Genomic DNA, 24,119 nt, shown 5'->3' on the forward strand with positions numbered 1-24,119 from the left:
AATGCCAAAACTAACTGTTTTTTTTATTGTAGTGATTTACTTCATTAAAAATTTCTGGGTAAAACCGTCTTTGTCTAAGGGCTCTATAATACATGAAAGCACATTTAAAGGAAAACAGTTTGGAAAGAAATCTCTCAGCAGATGATCATTTAAACATTTAGTGGGCTTAGGGTTTTAACAACAAACAGAAGATTTCTCCAAAAAACGATTTTTCTCGGAAAAAGAAGATTGCTTTCTCATGGAGATGTTATTAAGAAAATGTTTTGTGTCCAACAATGCAAACCTTGGTCTCAAGAAAAACCCTTTGAATTCTAGCCCAAGCAATCTCTCTGGATTTTGATTGAACAATTACCAAGTTATCTGACATACACATCTAACCAGATATTGCCAAACATAATTCAATACTGTGAGATTAAAGTTTCTGAATTTAATTCTTCCCTTAGGTCATACAGATTTTAGTTGAAGCACAGTTTCCAAAAGGCAATAATTGGCTCTAGTCACACTTCTTAATTCACTATAAGACAAAGACACTAGGGAATCTTAATTTTGGTTTCCAGAAAAGTTTCTGAATCATTATTTAGCAGGTTAATAATAACATTGTTGTAGAGAGGTTGATTGTTTATAAATCATTTGAATATAAATTATATCATCATCTCTTTATAATCATCCTGAAAGGTAGTTATTACTTCTACTTTCTAGGTGAGAAGAACATAACATAAGGTTATTCCATTAGGAAATGGTTCAGAATATCTCTACTGCCATAGCACCATGCATTTCCTACTTCACATAATTCATTTGTTCATTCATATATTCAGAGAGAGAGAGAGAGAGAGAGAGAGAGAGAGAAATATTGATGTGAATCTAGACACACCAACTGATTATCTCCAGCACATGCCCTAATCAGGACCAGGGATTGAGACTGCAACCAATGTACGTGCCCTTGACCGGAATCGAACCCAAGATACTTCAGCTCAAAGGCCAATGCTCTAACCACTAAGCAACCAGCTAGGGCTAACAACAGAAGTTTTATTTCAAGAGATTTTTTTTTAAATGGGCGCAGAAAGGGAATGAAATAGGGAAATTGAGACAACACTAGCTGTGGCCACTCTCTTCCTAACACATTTACTTTAATTTTTTAATCTTATTTTTCAATTACAGTGACTATTCAATATTATTTTATATTAGTTTTAGGTGTACAGCATAGTGCTTAGACAATTATAGAATTTGCAAAGTGATGCCCTGATAATCCAAGTATCCACCTGATACCCTACAGTTATTACAATATTGCTGTACTTTACATCCCCATGGCTATTTTATAATTACCAATTTGTACTTCTTAATCTGTTTAACTTTTTTATGCAGCCTTCCATCTCCCCTCCCATAGGGCAAATGTCAGTTTATTCTCTGCATCTGAGTCTGTGTCTGTTTTATATTGTTCTTTAGATTAAGTGGAATCATATGCTATTTGTCTTTCTCTGTCTGACATATTTAATGTAGCTTCATCGCCTCTAGGTCCATCCACATTGTCTCAAGTGGTAAGAGTTCATTCATTTTTATGGCAGAGTAATATTCCATTATATACATGTTCCACCTCGTCTTTATCCCATCTATAATGATAGGCACTTGAGTTTCTTCCACATCTTGGTTATTGTAAATAATGCTGCAATAAACATACGGTTGCATATATCTTAAAAACCAGGAGGATGCTGGTTTTTACATTGCTCTTTGAGTATACAATTCCACGAGGCTTAGAAACAGGTCATTCATGGCAGTGATGTGGCTATATTGTACTGAGAGCAGAAGCAGAAGGCTGCTTGTGTTTCAAGGCTGTTTATGTTGTTATTGGCAGGACAGTTTGATTTTAAATTTTGTATATTTTCCTAGTGGACATGTGGTTTTTCATCGGAAAGGTACCATATAACATTGCTCCTGGGATCTTGGCAGCATTGCTGTGAAAACAGGTAAAATTTCCTAAGCAAATTATAGGTTTAAAAATTTTAGATCATTGCTTAGATTCCTGCATCTTTTGGTCCTTCTATTGATCATCCACAGAATTATCATGAATGGAAAGTTAAAGATATGGTACATAGTTTAAAGTAACAATTAACATTATTCTTGCTTCAGTGCAGCATCATTTCAGGTATTAAACAATAAATTATTTAGCACAGAAATCCTCTGCTGTGAATTGTAGCAGCACAATTTTTATTTTATTGCAAGGCACACAATCATATATACAATGCATAATTATCATCTTAAAAGTAACAAGATGTGAATAATAAACATCATAGTAAAGGATATATGAATATACTTTTCTTGCAGAGAATAAAATCACCTTAGGGATGAGATCTCCATATTTATGCTGAATCTTCCAAATGGCTCTTGCTTAGAAAATAAATCTTATTGAATGGACATACAAACTTGTCACAGTTTTCTCCTTAAACAGCTCTAATGTAAAGCCAGCCAACGTATTTATTTTTTCAGTAACTCATCTTACTACGTCCCAACACTAGAAGAAACACGCATAAATTGTCTGATAATGGTTTACAAATTTAAGAACTTTTCTCAGTAATGCATCATAGAATGGAGCCATTTCCTTAAAATTTATGTGAATAGTTCTTTTTTTCTCAAAACTATTTTTTAAACTATGCTTCCTTTTTTAGCATAAAGCCTAAAGTTTTTACTTACACTCTCCGCGTCGGGGATGCTCCTAGGTTCCTAAGAGTAGTCTGAGACACAAATACCCTCCTCCCAGTTAGGATTATGGGTTTTTTCACCCGCATGCCTCTTGCATATCTGTTTCATTTTTCTGAATGTTTTCTGACCCCTTACTAGATTCTGTCTCACAGAAGCTGTTACCCAGGTTGGAAGGTGGAGGTCATGTAGAGAGTTAACTCGAGGATACATGCAGCTCTAGTCTCAAAGAGACAGGGAGCAGTGCCCTCCTTGCTGCAGTGGGAGAACAGGAGCATGAAGAGATGGGACATAGCTGGGCTTGGACAAATGTATTGTATGGAATGATGAAGGAATCGCAATACAACCACTGCTTCATGACAGTACACACACAGAGAGACATGTACACACACTTTCACCCATTCATGCATGCACTCAGTCTTGTGCACATACACACTTTTAATGGAGAAACACGTTTGTAGGATATTTTTCCTCACACACATGATTCACTTTATCATTGTTTAATGCAGTGCCCTTAAATGACATAGCCACCCTCCCTCCTCTTTCATTTTGGGGAGATGGGTGTTAACAATAACGGAGAAGCGTCTAACACCCCTCAGGGTCACTTAGAGCTACTTCCCTCTCCTTGGGCTGCAAACTTAGAAGAGATGGAGGATACCCAGGCTAAAGCTCAGGCTCTAATAATGGCAACTGGTGCTATGAAGGCATGTGTGGTCTAAGTTAAAGAGAACGCATTACTGTAAGCTTGTTCCATGATTTTATATCCCTGTTAGCATTTTGGGTTTTACTGTTGTAAAGAGGTTTCTATATTTCCCACATCAGTAGGGTTTATTTCTGAAATTATTTGCTATACAGATCTCCTTCCTGTATGATACCCAAGATTTTTAGCCGTGGGGTGAATGTCAACCAATATTTAACCCATTTCTATCTACTTTTATTTATAAGGCTACAAGAACACATAAGAAAAATTGATACAATTTAAGAAATGTTCAAAGGAGCTCTATGTTGTTGTTTTTTTAACATTTTTTACTGATTTCAGAGAGGAAGCGGGGGGGGGGAGAGGGAGAGAGAGAGAGAGAGAGAGAGAGAGAGAGAGAGAGAGAGAGAGAGAACATCAATGATGAGAGAGAGAGAGAGTCATTCATTGATCAACTGCCTCCTGCAAACCCCACTCTGGGGACTGAGCCCACAACCCGGGCATGTGCCCTGACCGGGAATTGAACCATGACCTCCCGGTTCACAGGTCGATGCTCAACCACTGAGCCATTGTGACTGGGCAGAGCTCTATGTTTTTATCATGAAAAACCCCACCTTGCTGCCATGGATTAGGTGCCATGAAAACCTGGAATTGACTAACTAATTGACAAACATCATCATATTAAAATTCTGAAGCCACATATAAAACCTTCAATCTAAAAAGAATATATACACAAGAGAAAGAGCACACACAGTGAACAGAACTTACAGAAGTAGTGATGTGTATAGTTCTATAGGTCCATACCTTTGATTTTCCAATTAAATTTCAAAGGGTCCTGTCCTAATAACATAACATATAGGCTAAAGAAAAGATGAGTGTTATTTTTAAATTATCCCCTTTTCTGCCCAGGCAAATGACAGAAAAAAGCCATTTCTTCTGAAACCATAATTTCCAGGAAAAGGGAGGGGAATTTATATGTCATCTGAAAGTTTCAGCAAAATTGCCCTAAATGTGATGCTCATGGCATTATCTTCTCAGGTATGCTCTTCAGAACCCAGTGCAAGGGGTGTCCAGGCACCACGAGTGACATAATGTCCTCATTCAGCTCACAGTAAGGACCAATTCTACTTTCCACCGAAAGCCACAGAAGAATAACTTGAGATTTACATGAGCAAAATGCCTTCCCTTCACGGATACAGAAAATATGGTAATAGGTATATATTCATAAAGAGATGTTGCATATAAACTAGATTCGGCAAAGGCTACAACCTGGGAGTGAGTTAAATATTCTTTGGAGTTATGGACACTATAAAGGACTAATTGGTGCTCGGGGAGTCACAAAGAGATGCGCCATTGACTGATTCTCAGAGAGAAGCTGATGTTGCAGCAAAATGTCTCAGCATCACTCTAAATAACTCGGGGAAATTATTAACATGCTCTCAAGCAACTGCCTGGCTTTATGGCAAACCCATTCTTTGTTTACACATATACTATTATTTACAGATGGAACTGTATATACTTTTGGTGATATTTAAACCAATTTATGTTTCTTAGCATCAGGGCACGCCTTATCATGAGATTATTTCTCTAAATAGCATGCTAAAAATATAGTTCTTCGGGGAATTAAACTATATTGCAACCCATCTTTTATATGTTTAAATATCAAGATAATTTTCTGCTATATATGAACAACAGACTTTTCAGGTATGGGTCCAAGTCAAAATTAAGGTAGAATCCTCACCACACAATTTGCGTCCATGTAGCATAAAGTGAGCTGGGCACGGCTCTGGAAATGGTTATCGTTGTTACTGTCAATGTTAAGCATCGGGACTGGATGCCCACTAGGCTGTGAAACCAACATTTTCTTTTGCTTTGTTTTCTATACAGCGCTTTTGAAACCACATTGCATAGGAAGCCCACAGCAGCGGAGTCCTGAAGTAAATCTAGGAAACCAGAAGAAAAAGGCTTGTTTCTTGTTTATCAGAGGAACTGGAAACCAGCCTAACTTCCCTACTCTTCTGAGGGGCTGTATTTGCTCGCTCGATGGTACTCAATCCCTACAGCCTTGATGCTTCCATTGACCTGGGTCACTACCAGAGCCTCATGTATGACCTCAGACCATGAGATTTCTAAAAGTTTGTAAGAAATTCTACTTTTCCACCTCAGACTGCAGTAGTAATCTGAGTTAAACCTAGATCATTGAACTCTTCTCTTCCCGGAGAACTGTAAGAAGACATCTCCACGACTAGTCATACTGGTTTATTTATCCCATCAACATCCCTCACGTAAGCAGGATCCTGAACCGTATTTCGGACCCTGCTAGTGCTCTGCCGCTCCATCCTCATCTTAATTGGAAAGCAAAAGTCCCTGAAACACCGCTTGAAATTTTCATCGAGGAAGGCATAGAGGATGGGGTTCAGGCTGCTGTTGGTGTAACCCAAGGCGATGCAGAAGTAATAGCTGGAGAGGGCAGCCGTGCTGTGAGAGGTGCTCCCCAGCGCCTCCACGAGAATGAAGATGTGAATGGGGGTCCAGCAGATGATGAAGACGGCCACCACCACCAGGACCAGCCTGGTGATTCGCCGGAGGTTGCGATCTTTCTCTCGGGAGCCAGAGAGGAGTCGGACGCTCTTTAAGCGCAGGATCATCAGGGTGTAGCAGATGATGATGATGATGACGGGGATCACAAAGGCAAAGACAAAGACGCAGATTTTCATGAAGAGGTCCCACCACGAGTAATTGTCATCCGGGAACTGCAAGGAGCACTCGATGACATCCAAGTCTGCAAGAACAACACCACAATACAAACAACACCATAAGACTGAAGTCAAACTCATAGAGGCAGAGAGTAGAAGTAGAGGCTTGTGGGGGAGAGATGATGATCAAGGGTACAAACTTTCAGATATGCAAGTAAATAGGTTCTGGACATTTACTCTGCATTATAGGCCCAATAGCTAAAAATACTGTACTGTAGACTTAAAATTTGCTAAGAGGGGTAGATCTTATGTTAAATGTTCTTAACATGAATATAAAAGTAATAATAAAGAGGGCAGGAGGAAACTTTGAAAGGTGACAGATATGTTTATGCTCATGATGAGATCATGGTTTCACAGGTATGCAGTTATCCCAAAACTTACTGAGTTGTATACATTACTAGTAAATATGCACAGCTATTTACATGTCAAGCATAACATAATAAAGTGCTATTTTTTATTTTTTAAAAATCTTTATTGAAGAGAGCATTACAGACGTCCTCCATATTTCCACCATTGACCTCCTCCACCCAGTTCCTACTCCACCTCAGGCCTTCACCACACTATCTGTGTTCTTCCTAATATATAAAAACCCTGGGTCCGTCACATCCGCAACGACCAAGAGACTTGACCTAATGCCCAGGCTGTGCACGCAGCAGGCTCTGGTGGGTGGGGACTTGTGGCAGTGGAGACAGGGACGGGGGAGGTAGTCCCTAACTGCCCTCCCCTGCCAGCCTAATCTCACCCCCAACTGCTCTCCCCTGCCGGCCTGATCCTGCCCCCAACTGCCCTCCCCTGCCAGCCTGATCTCGCCCAGTCTCTGTCTCTCTTTGTTTTTCTCAGCAGTCCTCCAAGCCTCCCTGCCTCCCTGTGTCCCTCTTCCTCTTTCTCTACTTGGAGGGGATGATCAGGCAGGCAGAGGCAGTTGGGGGCAAAATCAGGCCGGCAGGGGAGAGCAGTTGGAGGTGAGATTAGACTGGCAGGGGAGGGCAATTAGGGGCGATCAGGCAGGCAGAGGTAGTTAGGGATGATCAGGCAGGCAGAGGGGTTAGGGGCAATCAGGCAATTAGGGGCTATCAGGCAGGCAGGCAGGTGAGTGGTTAGGAGCCAGCAGTCCCATATTGCAAGAGGGATGTCCGATCTCACAGGGTGCAGGCTGGGCTGAGGGTCCCCCCCACCCCCATGCACAAATTTCGTGCACCGGACCACTAGTATGTATATAAATTCCTTGCTTAATCTCTGCCCCCTTCCCTCTGAGATCCATCAGTTTGTGCCATGCTTCCATGCTTCTGGATCTATTTTGTTCATTGGTTGATTAGATCCCACATATAAGTGAGATCATGTGATACTTCACTGTCTCTGAATGGCTTATTTTGCTTAGCATAATGCTCTCCATGTCCCTCCATGCTGTCTAAAAGGGTAAGAGATCCTTCTTTTTTATAGCTGCATAATATTCCATTGTTTTTATCCTCAACCAAGGATATGTTTTTATTGATTTGTCTTTTTAGAAAGAGAGGAAGGGGGAGGGAGGACGAGAGAGGGGAGAGGGAGAGAGGGAGAGAGGAAGAGAGGGAGAGAGGGAGAGAGGGAGGGAGGGAGGGAGGGAGGGAGGGAGAGAGAGAGAGAGAGAAACATCCATCTGTTGCCCCCCTACAAACTCTGACTGGACATTGAACCCCCAACCTAGGTATGTGCCTGATCAGGAATCGAACCTGCCACCTTTTGGTGTATGTGACTATGCATGGGTCCCTTTTTAGGGAGAAAGAAGAGGAGAAAGGATATATCTAAAAATTGCCAGAATACAGTGGAATTGTATTTCATAAGTCCACTTGCCTATCGTTCCTTACCTTCAGCCCCATTTCTCCAGATTCTGATAGCACTTCTGAAATGGGAGCTAGGTTGGGCTCTGTGTTCAGGTAATGTCATTATCTCAGCTTGTGTTTAAATATGAAAAGGAACAAAAAATTGTTTTATTTATCATCTTGCATGGATTTAGGCATTATATTTCCATTGTCTTTTGCCTTTTCCACTAGATGTGTGTTCTAATCACTCTCAAATTAAGATTTTGTTCCACTAGAAGTATGTTTAAAAAATTAAATGAAAATGCCTGCCCTTACCTTCCCTGACTTTGGTTCCTCCAAGGACAATCGCGGATATGCCAACAGATGAAGACAGGAGCCAAATACAGATATTGATGATCTTTGCCTTCAAGGGTGTGCGAAAGTCCAACGCCTTGACAGGGTGGCACACAGCAATGTATCGGTCCACACTCATCATGGTCAAGGTAAAAATGCTGGTAAACATGTTGTAGTAGTCAATGGAAATGACTATCTTGCACAGCACATCCCCAAAGGGCCAGGAGTTCATTAGATAAACTGTGCTCTGGAAGGGCATGGTGGTGGTAACCAAAGCATCAGCCAAAGCTAGGTTAAATATATAAATGTTGGTCGCCGTCTTCATCTTAGTGTATCTAAAAGACAAAAAATGAGATCATTTCCTTCCATCTTTATGTCAAATCCATGAGGTAAAAATGTTTGTGAAAGCCTGTGGATGATTGAATTTGCCTTCATTCCTTTATTCTTCAGATATTTATTGAGTATTTAATATTAGTAAAAGAACCATTCTAGACTTTAGGAGTAATATAAAAATGACCTCAAATCTCTGACTTTTGCTTTTATTCTACTGCTTTGTGCAAAAAAAATAATTTAAATAAAAAATTAACAGGTAAAGAAAACAGCATAGATAAATAGAATATACATAGTATAGAGCTTCTCAACAGACTTGCATATAACACAGGTCTTTTCAAATTCACTGGCTAAAATACAACTAAGTTTGTTGGTTTTTATTTGTCACTGTGCACTGGTTTTTCATTTTCAATGCATTCTGTAAACAAAGCAGGCTGAGTCCTTCCTTTATACATGTCATAGCACTAAAAGTAATCTGGTACAGCTGGTGAGAAAGAATTCTGTTTTGCTTTACTCCCATCTTGAGTGAGTTTTCAAGCACATAATTTGTTTCATCTTCCAAATGTGGGAAGAGTAATTTAAAAGTAGGTCAGAAAGATTGCCTTTAAGCCCAAATTATTCTTTTTCATTACAACATGGAGTTTAGAACAATTGCATTTTCAACTAAAACCAAATTAAGAAAATTCTCTCACTTAGAGTGATTCCTCGGGAATCTATAGGGCATGAAATGTTCCAAACTATATCAGCAGGCTTTCAGAGGCCAAATGCCAACATATGTTTGGAAAATCCATAAGTTATTACTTTATACACACTTCAGATTTGTAGACTTTATCATAATTAATTCAGCCATGCCCACTGAGCCTTCAAGGAGCCAGGCTTTCTCAAGGGTATGGTCATGACTTTTATTAAAGGTCATTTAAAATGAGCTATCTTATGGAAAACCACTTCTGCTTTGGCTATAAAATCAATATCAATGGTGTTCATTGATCACTGTTGGTGTCATTCAAGACGTAAATTTGCCACATGAGAAATTTCTTTTACCATGAAATGATAGAACAGCCTTGGCTCCCCTTGGAAACAATGTGGTCTAATGTGAAGTCAAATAGTCCTGAGTCTGAACTCAGTATAAGACTTTTCTGAGTTTCGGTTCCTGTGAAATAAGGTTAATAAAACCAAACTGGCAATACATGAGATAAAGGCAGTGGATGGCCTCATTCAAAATACCTGACACAGAGTATCACATTTCACTCTCAGTCTCCTAATTCCACCCACACCCTTTCCCTACTCCCAATCTTCCCTTCCCCTCTTCCATTCTTAAGAAACATATTTGTTTGTGCTTGAATAAAAGCAACAGAAGGACTGGTACTACAGTTAATATCTTTTGTTTTTCATTTTGATGCTCTGTTGACTAAGCAGTGCGTTAATCTGGAGAGTGGGGAGTTTATTTTAAAATATGCTTTGTCTTACAGTTTTTACTCAAATATTTTTAAATGTCCCATAAGCTTTAGAAAGTGATTCAATGTGCAAGGCCAATGCTCAGATCATAGGTTTTATAAAGGCGAAGATAACTAAGCAAGTACATTTTCTGAGGCAGAGCCAAATATTTCTAATGAGCGCACTGAAATGGTATCTGTTCAGACATTGTCTTCTTAAAAACATGGTTTTAAGTTGACCTCTTACTCTTTCAACTTTCTCCCCCCAAATCCCTAATACTAGCCAAGATTCGAGTAGGCAATTATCTTTGACTTCTACTCTCACATCGTTTCCCTGATATTCTCTTCTTTCCCTATAAAGTTAAACTGATCTCCGCCTTACACGATTAGGCAGACCTGTGATCTAGTCATGTTTCCTCCCAACTGACAGACTTTGGAGAGGTCACTAGGAACCCAGAGCTGCAGTTTCCCAACTATAAAGTGGGAAATAGAATGCCCGTTTCATAAAGTTCCTGAAATAATTAGTAGCATGCACCTGGCCTGGAGACGATGTCTAATTTATTTCATGTTCCCCAACTCCTCTTTCCTCTCTTATGTGGTGGAAGCCTCTGTAAAATCCCCTATTCTGTAAATTTCTCAAAGTAATATAATTACTAACAGCATGGCAGGAATTCACACCGAGAAGTTGGATCCCGGCTCCTGCATTCTTACCTCTCCCCAGCACCAAACTCAATATGTTGACTTCCATGTATCCTATTTGATTCTCACAACAACTGCCCTTCAAGTTTACCCTGGAGATTTATGTCTTTCCCCCCAGTAGAGGTGAAGAAGGTTAGATTCGGGTAAGTAATTTGTCTAGTGTTAGCAGCGGCAGAGGCTCGGTGGGAGGATCTGAAGGGGCAGGAGAGCAAGGCCTCTCTCCCACATTCCTGAAAGACAGATGCTTATAGCCCTGCAGCAGCACAAAGGGACAACTAAACAGGTATAATTAAAAGTAATAAATAAGCAAAGAGTTCAACAAATATTTACTGACAACCCTACATCCTACACTGGCCTGGGTCCATAAGACAAAACCCTCACCCTCAACGACAGTCTGGTTGAGCTGTTGGGTATTGTTTGTATTTAACCAAAATGAAACAGTAGTTAGTCCTCTGGTCACTGTATGTCCACTGGTGGAAAAAAAACAAGTAAGCTTGCCCTAACTGGTTTGGCTCAGTGGATAGTCGGCCTGTGGACTGAAGGGTCCCAGGTTTGATTCCGGTCAAGGGCATGTATCTTGGTTGTGGGCACATCCTTAGCAGGGGGTGTGCAGGAGGCAGCTGATTAATGTTTCTCATTGATGTTTCTAACTCTCTACCCCTCTACCTTCCTCTCTGTAAAAAAAATCAATAAAAATATTTTAAAAAAACAAGTAAGCTTTCTTACTCTGAGAGGATATAAAATTATTTTCCATGTCATCCACACTGCTTTACTAAAACTCACAAGTGTTTCAAGTAAAATGGCATCATCTGGGTGGGCATTTGGGGCTTATGTGGAGAGGCTGGAGGTGGGCTGGCAGCGAGTGGTGGCACTTTTTAGCACACACACCACAGGAGCATATGGCACCAAAAGAGCAAAGTCCGTGGGCTGTCCCCACTAAACCTGACAATGTGACAGCCCTGAAAACAACAGTATGGTGTACCAGCAGAGGCGGGGAGCAGGCCCAAAAGAGGGGTCAGCTAGGAACCGAGAGCCAGCCGTGAGGCAACATGGCGGAGGGTGTCTCCAGGAGTTACAGATGCTCCCCACGGTACTTTAACTAAGACCTGCCCAGTGTAGTGCTCTTTACAGAGAACCAAGGCGTGGCTCTTAGACTGGCAACCATACATGCTTGTGTGATGGCAAAGGGAACCAAGTTACCAGCTGAGGTATCGGGAACCAATGTCACCAGGCCAAGTTTTCGGGAAAGTGTGACACTAGCAACCCAAGAAACGAGGCACCCGTGGGGGCAATGTTCTGACACAGTGGTCTCAGGGCTTCTGGTCCTTTCCTTGCACCTGCTGTTCTCAGACAACATGCAGGGGGAAGGTCATTCCTGGATTATTAGAATGTCTTTCTATTGAGGTGTATTGTCCAAGTGTTTTGTTTTTAATTTAAATCCTGATTCATTAATCAGAAGCTCCTTTTTAGCTTTCGGACAGCATGATAAGTCCACAATCTTGATGGCTAAGCACCAGTTACTTAGCCCGGGACTTGGTACTTGATAATTGCTCGGTGAGTGCCAGCCCTCACTGTCATATTGCTGCTCCTGCTGCTGTTATCATTGCTACCGTTATTATTAGTTATCTACTACCGTCCAAATAACCCGTATCATAATCCCATAAGATACCAATGCCCGGATTTCTTTCTGGAGATGATTTTCATTGATTCTCAGACTCCATATCTAATAAGTAAAGGAATTCAGGTCTGTCATTCCAAAGCTTCTTAAGGAGTCAGGAATTTTGTCAGAGAAATAATGTGATTCTGAGACTAATGCCACCTCTATCAGCTAAAGATTGAAAAACATTCTGATTAGTGTGGTCACCTGTGTGTCATGAGGGTAGACAACATGTGACATGAGGTAAGCGGGCACAGTCCAGAAGGTAACACTGATGTAAAACATTAGCATGCTGCCCCTCGATGGACAAATGCTGCCAAGTACATCATGGTGTTTGAGTTTTTCCAAAGGCACTACCCATTTTTTCAGCTGCAGAAACTGAATAAAGAGGAAGTAAGTGAATTGCCTGAAACCACAAATTTGTGAAACAGTGGGGAAGTACTAGGTAAAATCTGAGCCTTCTGAGTAGCCATCAAACTACAGCTCCAACATAATGAAAACAACAAACACCTACAAGCCGGCCTTTAGCTTATAATACTGGGGCTGCGTTAGGAATCCGAAGACCCCCAAACACCAAACTTAGCAGGAGGAAAATTCTGCAGCCCCTGAGAAAGGCAGGCCTTGTAGCCAACAGTGGAAGACTGGCTTAGTGAGAGACAAGTTTGGCACTCTTTTCTCTGCATTGCTACCAATATGATTTACTCATTTTCCTGTGTGTGTGTTCCAGACACATAGGCTTCTGCATTTTATGTTTAAAATGATAAAAGAATAATGATAGGTATACTGATGTGAATTCTCAGAAGAATTAATTTGAAAACAACATGTGTTTGCTTCATTAAATCCTGCCCATACCTTCAGTTTATCTCGATGAAATTAATTTGCTATCTGTCCTTTGGGACTACTTACTTTTGAAATCATGGTTCTTTCCTAAAGGGAAGTAGCTTATTAATTTTAGAAGAAGAAGGGAAATTCAGTTATTGTTTCTCCAATGATCTGACTTTGAAATTGCCCCGGTCTGTAGTATTCTAAAGGAGTCATATTCCCATAGGCATCAGGCCCCTTCCGTTCTCCAGATTTATTCCCTCATGCAAAAAGCGAACACTATAAAGAGAACTGAGAAGTGGAGTGTGTCCCTGAGTCCCATGACTGGAGATCGCAGTCACCAGGCAGGTAGTGACACAGGCAGGTAGCCAGAATGGTGGACTTGCATCACCGCACACCCCTGCAGGGCACTGGCAGGGAGAGGAGAACAAGGGGAATGTCAAAGTAATGATTTCCCTGGAAGAGTCAGCACCCCAGTAACTGCTCATCCTGTCTGTAATCAGGGCCCTGACTCCCAGAACAATGTTCGAGTACATGAAACTGTGTGCAAAGCATGTTTATCATGGCCAAGAACACCTAGTGGAAAACTACAAATCTCAAATGACTGAAGTTTCCTAGTGTACAGCTATCTGGATATGTATGTAGACATCTTAAATTATTTTCCTTTTAAAAATATATGTTTATTGATATCAGAGAGGAAAGGAGAGGGAGAGAGAGATAGAAACATCATTGATGAGAGAGAATCATTCCTTGGCTACCTCCTGCAGGCCCCACACTGGGGATCAGGCCCACAACCGAGAATATGCCCTGACTGGAATCAGACTGTGACCTCCTGGTTCATAGGTCGACACTCAATCACTGAGTCACGCTGGCTGGGCTACATTATTTTTGCATTTTTGTACTGAAAACTGATTTAGCTAAAGTAGGCTGAAGGGTGCTGGCAGAGAGGAGACACAGTTACCCTCCTGCTCTCTCTTTTGTCCAGAGGAAGTGAGGCATTCACTAGGTGAAAGCAACATTGCAAAGCACAGAGTTTTGTTGTGCAGTTAAATGAGTTAATAATGAGTTAATGAGCTCAATGGGAGCTCAGAAAATTATTCCTGTTGTTATAGCTGATCTCTAAATGCTCATAAATCTAGCCTTTCTTAATCTGATGGCTTCCTTGCCCACCTGTAGGCCAATTTCCTTTGGAATCTCTCAATTCCTCACATGTTTTCTATTTTCTTATCTTTTATGTAAAGTCTGACTGGCTTGATCAGCAAGCATTTTACAATATTATCCCCACTCCTAAAATTTATTCTTCTTGCATAAGGTTTCCTTATCTAAGTCATAAGCCAGCACCTCCTCCAAAGAAAGAAAGAAACAAAAAAATTCATTGGTTGATTTTCTGTTGAGGAGTAAATGTTATTCTGAAACCATCTTTTGTTAATACAGATCTAAGCCTGTCTTGCAGCCATACAATGTTGGGTTTTTAGCTGAGCACAGAGCCACCAGGGGTGACAACTGAGTGTATCCACAAATTAATATAGAGAAAAGGAGGTGAGGACTGCATAGTTCACATAAAGATACTGTTCTCCCTTGAATGGTTAATGGAGAGAAGCTGTCATCCCCAAGGAGTGAGAAGTTCCTCCTGGAACTAATGAGAAGACAGGCACCAGGAAAAACTGTCATCTTATAAAGTCAACATAATCAAGAAGTAACCGTGGAGACTACAATTTTGCCTGGAGTCTGTAGGGGTTTAGGAGCTCTATACTGATCACTAGGTTATTATTTTTTGCCTTTTTTCTTAGAGTGTGTGTGTGTGTTTAATCCCTTATCTCTGAAACAGTTCCACAAAGATTTGGACTTCATCTGCAATCACATGTCTCAAAGGAGAAAATAATTCCATTTAGCTAATCAACATAAACACTTGCAATAAAATCAACTCTCTCTTTTTAGAAGTTGTCAAATGATAAAATTACTTTGAGAAATGCAAGATAGGCCCTTTGCAAATTTCTGAAGTTATCTTTGCTATTCTTGTTTTAAGGAAATATTTAATACTGAATCCAAAAGAGAATTTAGGGCAAAGTAGGACACATTTTTTTAAACCAAAGTCTAAGGTAAGACTAATGTTAGATAATAGGGAGTGGCACATGGCTAATTATACAACATACCTCTGCCTTTTCTCTAACACCTCTGTAGGTATGGTTTGGCAATATTATCTAAGGTGGGCTATGTTGACATTTGAGAGAATATGGAATAAACTACATGTTTATGGTGTGTACATAAACTACAATAATTACAATGAGCACTTTAAGGAGGAGGAATAAAACAGCTGGGAAGGAAAAGAGGCAGACACTCTGACTGGGTCACTCCACTCTTCCCATACTTCTCCAATTTGGTTATAGCCACACAGTTGTCAGACTGGCACAAGTTCAACCATGAGGCCCAGACTGAGTCAGGTAAAGCTTTCCTTTAAATTAAAAAAGAACATATATCCATAATTACCATGCATATTGAAGCTTGAGGTGAGTTTTTTTTAAGTAGAACAGGAAGGGAACAGATTGTGTTTAGGGCTGAATTGTGTCCCTTGACCTAAATTCATGTGTTCAAGTCCTAATGCCGAGTCTTCAGAATAGGACTGCATTGGAAGACATGGCTTTTATAGAGGTAAAATGGGGTCTTAAGATGTGCCCTAATTCAGTTTGGCTGGCATCATAAGAAGGGACTGTTAGGACACAGACAGAAGACAATGTGAAGACACAGGGAGAAAACAGCCATCTGCAAGCCAAGGAGAGAGGCCTCAGAAGAAACCAAGCTTGCCAACCTCTTGATCTTGAACTTCTAGCCTCCAGGAGTATGAAAAAATATATGTCTGTTTTTAAAGCCACCTAATCTGTGGTACTTTGGTATATCAGCCATTGCAAATTAATACAGGCAGATTCTCTAGAAACTTGAAGTACCTGCAAGATAATCATATAGAGCCATCAGGAAGGAAGGAGGCCAACTGAGTCTGCAGCTAGATATTAACACCTGGGAGAGAGATTCATGGATTTAGGATTGGTCAGAATTTGCCTGAATATTATGGCCAGAGGAATGGATAATACCATTGAGAGTGGGAAGATCAATTTGATGTGCTATCTTGGCCAGGCTACACTCCCCAAATATTCAAACACTCTCCTAGGTGTTGCTATAAAGGTGTTTTGTAAATGTGGTTAAAGTCCATAATCAGTTGACTTTAAACAAGGGACATTATCCTAGGTAATCTGGTGGGCCTCATCCAAACAGTTGAAAGGCCTTAAGAGCAGAGCTGAGGCTTCCCTGAGAAAGACAAAATTCCACCTGGATGCACCTGCCTTCCTTGATGCCTGCCCTATGGCTTCCAGACTTGCCTCGCCAGCCCCACAATGACATGTCAATTCCTTGCAATAAATCTCTTAATATGTACATCCCCTACTGGTTCTGCTTCACTAGTGGAAACCTGACTAATACAGAGAGTATGCCAAGTGAGAACCAAAGAGAGCTAAGAAGGATCTGGAAAATGTGACCATTTAAGAAACTTAAGAGGAAGAGGAGTCTGTGATGGAGACTAAAGAGAACCCTAAAGGATGTGGAAGGAAGTCAAGAACAAGATGCTGGTGTAGAAAGGGAGGAATGTCAGATTGGTCAAGCACGCCCAATGTCCATGGAAAACAAGTGATAACCAGCCTCACAGGAGCCTCTGGAATGTGAGCGCTATCACTTTGGTGAAGAAGCACCAGGAAAAGAACCCAAGGGCACTGAGCTGAGCAATAGGAGGAAGACAAGGAAATGAAGAGGAGGGATTATTCCTCCGAGAAGCTGACCTGTGACAAACAAGAGGATGAAAAGACGTTAGCTAAGGGAACTCAGAAAAATGGAAGCTTTATGGATGTTGATTATTTCTAAGATGAGAAATACTTGAGTATGTCCAGGTGCTTACGGGACAAAAGCAGAAGGGGAGAGATTATGGATAGAGTAGAAAGGAGATAACTGATATGGCAAAGATACCTATGGCTGTGAAAGTTCAAAACACAGGAGCAGGATTTGCCTTGGATAGAAGGAAGGGAACCCTTTGAGGTGAAAGGGAATGAGGGGAGGGTGGCAGCCAGTACATGTAGGTAAGAGAAGGAGTGTTCTTAGCAGCTGGGTGATATGGTCAGATAGAAGGCTTGGGGACTAGTACCATTTAAATTAGGTTTTTCAAATGGGAAACAGTAAAAGGAATGGGATCCTTCTGGGAAATAGGAGACACAGGAACACTAGGCAGAATTTTAGTCAGATACACTTGAAGCAAATGATGTTGCCCTGACAGATAAAATTGATTTTATTCTGCAGCATTAAACTAGCTGGGTATAGGAACAAGGAAGATAGGTTACTGACTTGAGCCAGAATTAAGGTGTGGCGGGCTGGCACGGCCATGGCATACTCAGCCCCAGTGTGCCTTATGTGCCGCACCAGCTCAGCCAGGTTCAGTGACCCTGAGTGGGGGCGGCTGAAAGGCTTAGAAAAGACAGACAAGAGGATGAAAGCCGGGTCTCGGTGGGACGCTGCTCCCTCATGGAGAGACAGCACAATGGACTACGAGCCGTGTCTTTATTTTATAGCAGATGCCACGAGGCAAAATAAGGGCGTGGTCAAGATGTTTACAACATTCTTGTGGGTTTCGATCCTACTCAACTACATGCACCTGATCAAGTTTTGTTTACTTGCAGCCTATATCACTTAGGGCTAGTGGTCGGCAAACTCATTAGTCAACAGAGCCAAATATCAACAGCACAACAATTGAAATTTCTTTTGAGAGCCAAATTTTTTAAACTTCTAACGCCACTTCTTCAAAATAGACTTGCCCAGGCCGTGGTATTTTGTGGAAGAGCCACACTCAAGGAGCCAAAGAGCCACATGTGGCTCGCGAGCGGCAGTTTGCCGACCACTGACTTAGGCACATGGGGCCACCTGTTCGGACCATAGGTTCAAGCTTACAACTACAGCTGTTGGCTATAATTGTGCTGGGAGGGCTCTGCCCTCCAAGCTGGGACTTGCACGTGGCCATGAGAGGACTGTGCCCTCTCATCAGTCCAAGGCTTGAACCTGTCCAAACTCTGTTGCTGCGCCCCACATTAAGGTTTGATGGGCTAGAGTGGCAAAAGGGCAGGAAAGCATGGTAGTTGAGTGTATTCTCAGAGGCCGAAGTTATGGCTCCTGGGGTCTAGGCTAGGTGAGAAAAGAAGAAATAGTCTGGGAGAAAATGAAGGAGTGCCACTAAGAAGGTATCCCAATATCTGTAGAAGTGGTATAGAGCAGTGGTCGGCAAACTCATTAGTCAACAGAGCCAAGTATCAACAGTACAATGATTGAAATTTCTTTTGAGAGCCAAATTTTTTAAACTTAAACTATATAGGTAGGTACATGGTTAATAACTTAATTAGGGTACTTGTAAGCTGGCCTTTGCTAAAAACGTGTTTTGTGGAAGAGCCACACTTGAGGGGCCAAAGAGCCGCATGTGGCTTGTGAGCCGCGGTTTGCCGACCACTGGTATAGAGGAAAATGAATAGCAGAATGGATCACACCTCAGGATCTGGGGTCAAGCTGCTGGGATCATTCTAGTCCCCCAAGTTAGCAAGTTGTGGCACTGGTCAGTTTATTTAATCTTTCTTTGCCTTACCTTCAACATCTGTTAAGTGGTCATGGTAATATACCTATAGCTGCGAAGATTAAATAAAATAATTCACGCGAAGTAGGTAGCTTTACCAGCCTGGCTTAGAATAAGTGTTCATTAAATTTTAATTATTTTTTGCTAAGGGAGGAGACAGCTGTCTGCGTGGGAAGTTGTAATGAGAGCAGGAGAATGGATGCTTAAGATGTTAGAGGTGGGTCTACCTGGCAAGGTCTGGGGTGTGGGCTGGGTTGCAGGTGAAGAGAACACGAGTGTCACACCCCTAGGTACACAGGGTTGGTAGGACCCAAGGATGTGGGTCAAAAGCTAAAGAAGAACTTCCCATCCCAAGGCTACAAACCCCAAAGCCTGGAGGGAGGGGTTTGCTGAAATGCACAAATTTTAAGGTTTTCATAGTGAAAGGTTAATGTGCCCTCATGTTAGGGAATCACATTAAATGAAGGAAACAATTGAAACGTTCATTTGTAAGGCAGGCTCACAACAATCAATGCTTGTTCCACAGCCCTAAATTTCTCCTCGGTCTCAGCTGCCCGTTACACTGGCACCTGCCCCACCATTCAAGCACCCAAATTCCATCTCCAGGATGAGCTCCTAGTTGACTGAATTCCTCCAGGACCCCATTGCATGTATATTAAAATTGTGTTCTCAAAAGTGAGCCTCCATCTTTCCATGCTCAGCTCTCAACATCGATTATAAAAGCTGCATTTGAATCCATGCTCAGTTCTGATGAGCATCCCAGGGCCCTCTTGATGCCACCCTCTCCAATTTTCACTTTCTTCACCTGAGCCAATGAAATCCAAGTCCTCCAATTTTTCTTCTGAGGTTTTATTTTTCAGTTCTTTGACTATGTATCATTCTGAACAAATTCTAAGTACTCTACAATTCTCTTAGCTATAGATTTATGAGCGCTATCATTTCAATAGGCTGGCATTCCAGGATAATAGTATAATTCTTCACTTTTCATTTATTACCCACCATAATCGCCAAGTAATTGAGAATGAGGTGGAAGGATGGAAGATGTTTTTATGTGAACTATCTAACTCAGGGGTCCTCAAACTTTTTAAACAGGGGGCCAGTTCACTGTCCCTTAGACCGTTGGAGGGCCGGACTATAGTTTAAAAAAAACAACTATGAACAGATTCCTATGTGCCCTGCAGGCCCGGGATGAGTCGGCTGCTAAGCAGGACAGGCAGGGCTGGATAAATGTCCTCAGCGGGCCGCATGTGGTCCGCAGGCCGTAGTTTGAGGACGCCTCATTATTGCAGCTGAGAAACTCTTCTCAAGCAAAAACTTCAGGTGCTCATTCAAATGACAATAAGCTATATCTATGTTACTGAAGCATGTAAATATAGTATAGTGGGAGCAGAGTTGGACTTTTTCTTAGCGTCCTCTTTTTGTGTAGCCCTCTTTTATTACAAAACAGCCTCTGTATCAAAGATCTTTTAAAGGTTTTAATTATAATATAAGATACAGCTGTCCTTTCTTTTCTTTTAGTTACTATAATCTCTCCAATGGAGAGCAGCCCTGAAATTACTAATGACTTGGAAAAACAATTTGCTTTTAAAATATTCCCCCTTCTGTAGCCTTTACTCATCACTGATAGAATTCCTGTAAAATGCAATGAGCAATTATGGAAACCAAGGGTACCAAGCTACAGACACTAATTGGAGGTAAAATGAGCTTTGTAATGTATTTGGAGGTCTAAATAATGGTTTTAGTTTCGGAGCATGGGTGAGGATAAAAGACCTGACATTCCCAAGCCAAAAAAAAAAAAAAAAAGATAAAAGGAATTAGCATGACAATGATTTCCCAAGAGGATCAGACTCCTGTTATTGTAGATACTGTTCTTAAAGTTCATAATAAGTAAAAAGCCTGTTTTAAAACTAAAGTCAGGATAAAAAGGAGAAAGTTAAATTAGTCCCTCATTCTTTAATGCCCCTAAACAGAGTGACTTGCACATTTTATTTCACAGGATATTCTCAAAGCAATGTAAGCTTTTTGCTCCCTCTCAAAGGTGCATCATCAGGGCATTAAGTCTCCCAGAAAGTGCAACACATATAACTTAAGGGGCAACCAGAACAAAGTTGTATTTTTTTTCTTTTTCTTTGTTGAAAGAGGCCAAAATAAGAATAACTTCACTTACCAGAACATTAGCATTACGTGGATAGCTGGATATTTATTATTGGAAGTTGAAATCCACAGAATCCCACAAAAGAACAATAAAATAAAACTTTCAATTTCTCACAGTGGGAAATAAAAAACAAAGTGATTTTTTAAAACTTCCACCACCCATACATACTTTAGAGATAAATATTAGATGGCTTATTTATAAAAGTTACTGACAGTCTAAACAAATAGCATTTCATACTAAAAAAGGCTCATGCATGAATATCAAACAACCTTAAATAGTATATTGGCTTTTGCTTCATAAAACGTAATACTAATCTGGTGAATCCAGGAAATTCTGATTTCTACACAGTGTACTCGGTGGGTCTGAATTTTATCTTAAAACATATTTTCAAAGAGCAAAACAAAGTGCTCCCAACTGGCCAGGCATCCAAGCAAAGGGCCAAGCAAAGGGGCTGGTTTTCTCTCCAGGAGACATCGGCCTTGCTCCACACCGGGTACTTACTGGTACCTGTCCGGAGTTTACAGGAGGGGTTGGGGAACCGAGGAAGCATATCCTCAAGAATCTCTGGCCCCTGGGATTCGCCCTGTGTGAACCTCGCAGCGCTCACCAAAAACTCTCCCTGGAAATCGTTCATGTCTAAGAGGCCACCCTCTGAGACTCTCCCGAGCCCTGCACAGACGGTATGGAGTAACCACCCCTCACCTCCCCCCCCCCTCCCACCTGGCTGGGTCGCCATCGCAGGTCTTGGTGGCGGGCCCTGGACCTCCCTCCTGTCTCTCTGTCCACTGACGCGCCCGGACCCTGCGCTCACCGGATGATCACGAACATGACCAGGGAGTTTCCCACCAAGCCCACGACGAACACCAAGGAGTAGACCGCCGTGATGATGACCGGGATGGCGGGGGAGATGTACGCGGGTTCCAGCGGCGTGTCCTCGGAGCCCGCGCTGCTGTTGCTGTCGGGCTCGGCCCAGCCCGGGACCCCGCCGCTGCCGTTGGGGAGCAGGCAGGTGCTCGGCGCGCAGGTGGAGCCCGGATCTCCGCGGAAGATCTGAACTGGGGACTCCATGGTTGGGCCGCTGCAGGTGGAGCGTGAGGACAGGCTGCACCTTCGGGGCTGCGGGAGCGAGAGAATGGGCTGGACCAGGGGAGGCAAACTTTGCCCGCGTCAGGCTTAGCGCACAGAGGCCGGCGGTGCTGGGGGTCCAGGGCCCGCTGTTACCCTCCAGGGCCGCAGGTCCCCAGAGCGGGACCAGGAGAAGGACGTCTAGCTGTCACCCTAGGGTACAGGCGCGCTGCTGGGTGCCGGGTGGGGTGGAGAGCTTTCGCTCTTTTTCCCTAGCTCCTGAGAAGCCCCCCTTTCCTAGGCATTGTCCCCTGGTGGACAGGTCCTCAGACTGCCGCTCTGAGCCCCAGGGACAAGAGACCTCGAGTGCCGTGTCCCAGCTCCCAAGGACTGCGCCCCCCAAGCCCGAAGCTCACCTCTGGCTCTCGGAGACGCGCGGAGAGGTCCAGAGTTCGCCCAGGCGGGTGATGAACAGCGCGTTCCCGGCTCGGGCTCGGCTCTCAGGGTCGCCACGCACCCGCAGCACTGCGCAGGTTCTCGGACCCCGCTCCCCGCTCTGCCCCAGGGCCCTTTACAGCCCAGCGCGGTCCCCGCGGCTCATCGCGGGGCTCCCGGGACTGGCGGCGCTCAGCCAGGCGGGACGCGCGGGTACGTGGCGGGCGCGAGGGCCGCGCGGGCGGGGAGCTCGGGTGGCGCGCTCGCCCCTCCCGGGGGCCGCGCCCCGTCCTGCCCACTCACAACCTGCCGAGTTGTTGGGGCTTCAGCCCCGCGCCCCACACTCGCCCTACGGGCTCACCCTTCTATGAAGTTCTCAGACCCTCCCAACAGCCTCATTTGGATGGCTCTGCAGTCTTCCCACCATCCCAATCCAGTGAACGCTGAGTCGTTTACATTGAGTAGAAAGGAAGCAGGTGCCTAGTTAGGGCAAGGATTCACTTAGATTATTCTTGATATGCTCAGAATTTGTTGTAGGCACAGTTCCCAGCACATATCTTCTTTCAGGGGCGGAGAAACAACGTAGTTTTGCTTATTTGAATGACCCATCCAAATACAGTAGCAAAATCATCCAATTAAAATAAGACAGGCCATAAAATAGTAATGATTTAATATAAACGGGATATTTATGTTCCTTTAAGGATCCTCTAACTGGGACAGCCCACAGACTGTCTTGCAGGTATTCCCTGTACTGTGTGGAATTACCTGCAGAACAAAACACCCTCCTTAGGGCTCAGTGTTGATCCATGTAGGTGAGAATGCCTTTCTTTTACATTCATCCGCGCAGCCTCACAGCCTGATTATAGCGCCTTCTCTATGATGCCTCTGAGAACCTGAACCTCCCTAGAGAAATCCAGTCACCAGCGTTTCATTGGGTAACTCTGCCAGTCCCAGGACCACTGTCAGATTCTGCTGGGTGTAAGAGGCCCTCAGGCAAAGGCACTCATGGGACAATGGCTAAAGGTAGGACAGCAAAGGTGGGTTGGAGGAGGGGAGCCAGGATTCAGCCACTGAAGTGGGGATCCTAATTGGGTATTGGAGGCTGGATGCCAGGAGAGGAAGGCGCCTGATTTTCTCAGGTGGATTCCTGTGGAAGACTGACTTCTTGAGACAAATACAGCCCCCCACCGCGTCCCAAAGCGCACATCCATGCCCACACGTGGACATCATAATGGCTGATACAGTAATTCCATCCATCCGCTGACAGAAGAGGGCTCCTATCTTCCAAAGAAGGATTTGAGCCTCCAGAGTCTTACCACAGCCTCGAAATGCGCAGTGCCCTTGAGCGGTACGATATGAAGAACAAAAGAGCTTCCCTTTGCCCATCAATCTCCTTCAACCCTGGACACCTTATTATCAAATCTTATATTTCTTTTAAGTCTGATTGCAAACATCAGCTTTCACAAAACATTGCACCTGCTGAGATCTCCATGTGTCTGAGAGCCCCCTCCCGGTTAGGAAGATGGCAGAGGAATCTTCTCCAGACGTCTGGGGGCTCACTTCCTGCTGGTGAGATCCTAGGCTACCTCCAAACCAG

The 24,119-nt window shown here is 42.9% G+C and overlaps 1 protein-coding gene across 1 annotated transcript; it reads right to left on the reverse strand.

The window, feature by feature from the left end:
• Nucleotides 1-2,220: 2,220 nt before the first annotated feature.
• OPRK1 (opioid receptor kappa 1) lies at nucleotides 2,221-22,675 on the reverse strand. The gene is made up of 4 exons (XM_080646284.1): nucleotides 22,504-22,675; nucleotides 21,834-22,138; nucleotides 8,259-8,611; nucleotides 2,221-6,170 (listed from the first exon to the last, which is right to left on the reverse strand). Exons 2-4 carry the CDS (start codon nucleotides 22,088-22,090, stop codon nucleotides 5,638-5,640), a joined length of 1,143 nt encoding a protein of 380 aa, XP_080502410.1. The 5' UTR covers nucleotides 22,091-22,138; nucleotides 22,504-22,675; the 3' UTR covers nucleotides 2,221-5,637.
• Between the last annotated feature and the right edge of the window lie 1,444 nt (nucleotides 22,676-24,119).

The sequence above is a fragment of the Plecotus auritus genome (assembly GCF_963455305.1).
Source record: "Plecotus auritus genome assembly, chromosome: 11".
Taxonomy (NCBI): Eukaryota; Metazoa; Chordata; class Mammalia; order Chiroptera; family Vespertilionidae; genus Plecotus; species Plecotus auritus.

Bases quoted from the DNA above. Each gene is read 5' to 3' on its own strand.
- OPRK1 (XM_080646284.1), bottom strand. From the start codon at position 22,090: ATGGAGTCCCCAGTTCAGATCTTCCGCGGAGATCCGGGCTCCACCTGC. The intron at 8,612-21,833 runs GTGAGCGCAGGG...TTTGTCTTTTAG, and splicing joins GTCATGTTCGTGATCATCCG to ATACACTAAGATGAAGACGG. The intron at 6,171-8,258 runs GTAAGGGCAGGC...TTGTTCTTGCAG, and splicing joins AGGAACCAAAGTCAGGGAAG to ACTTGGATGTCATCGAGTGC.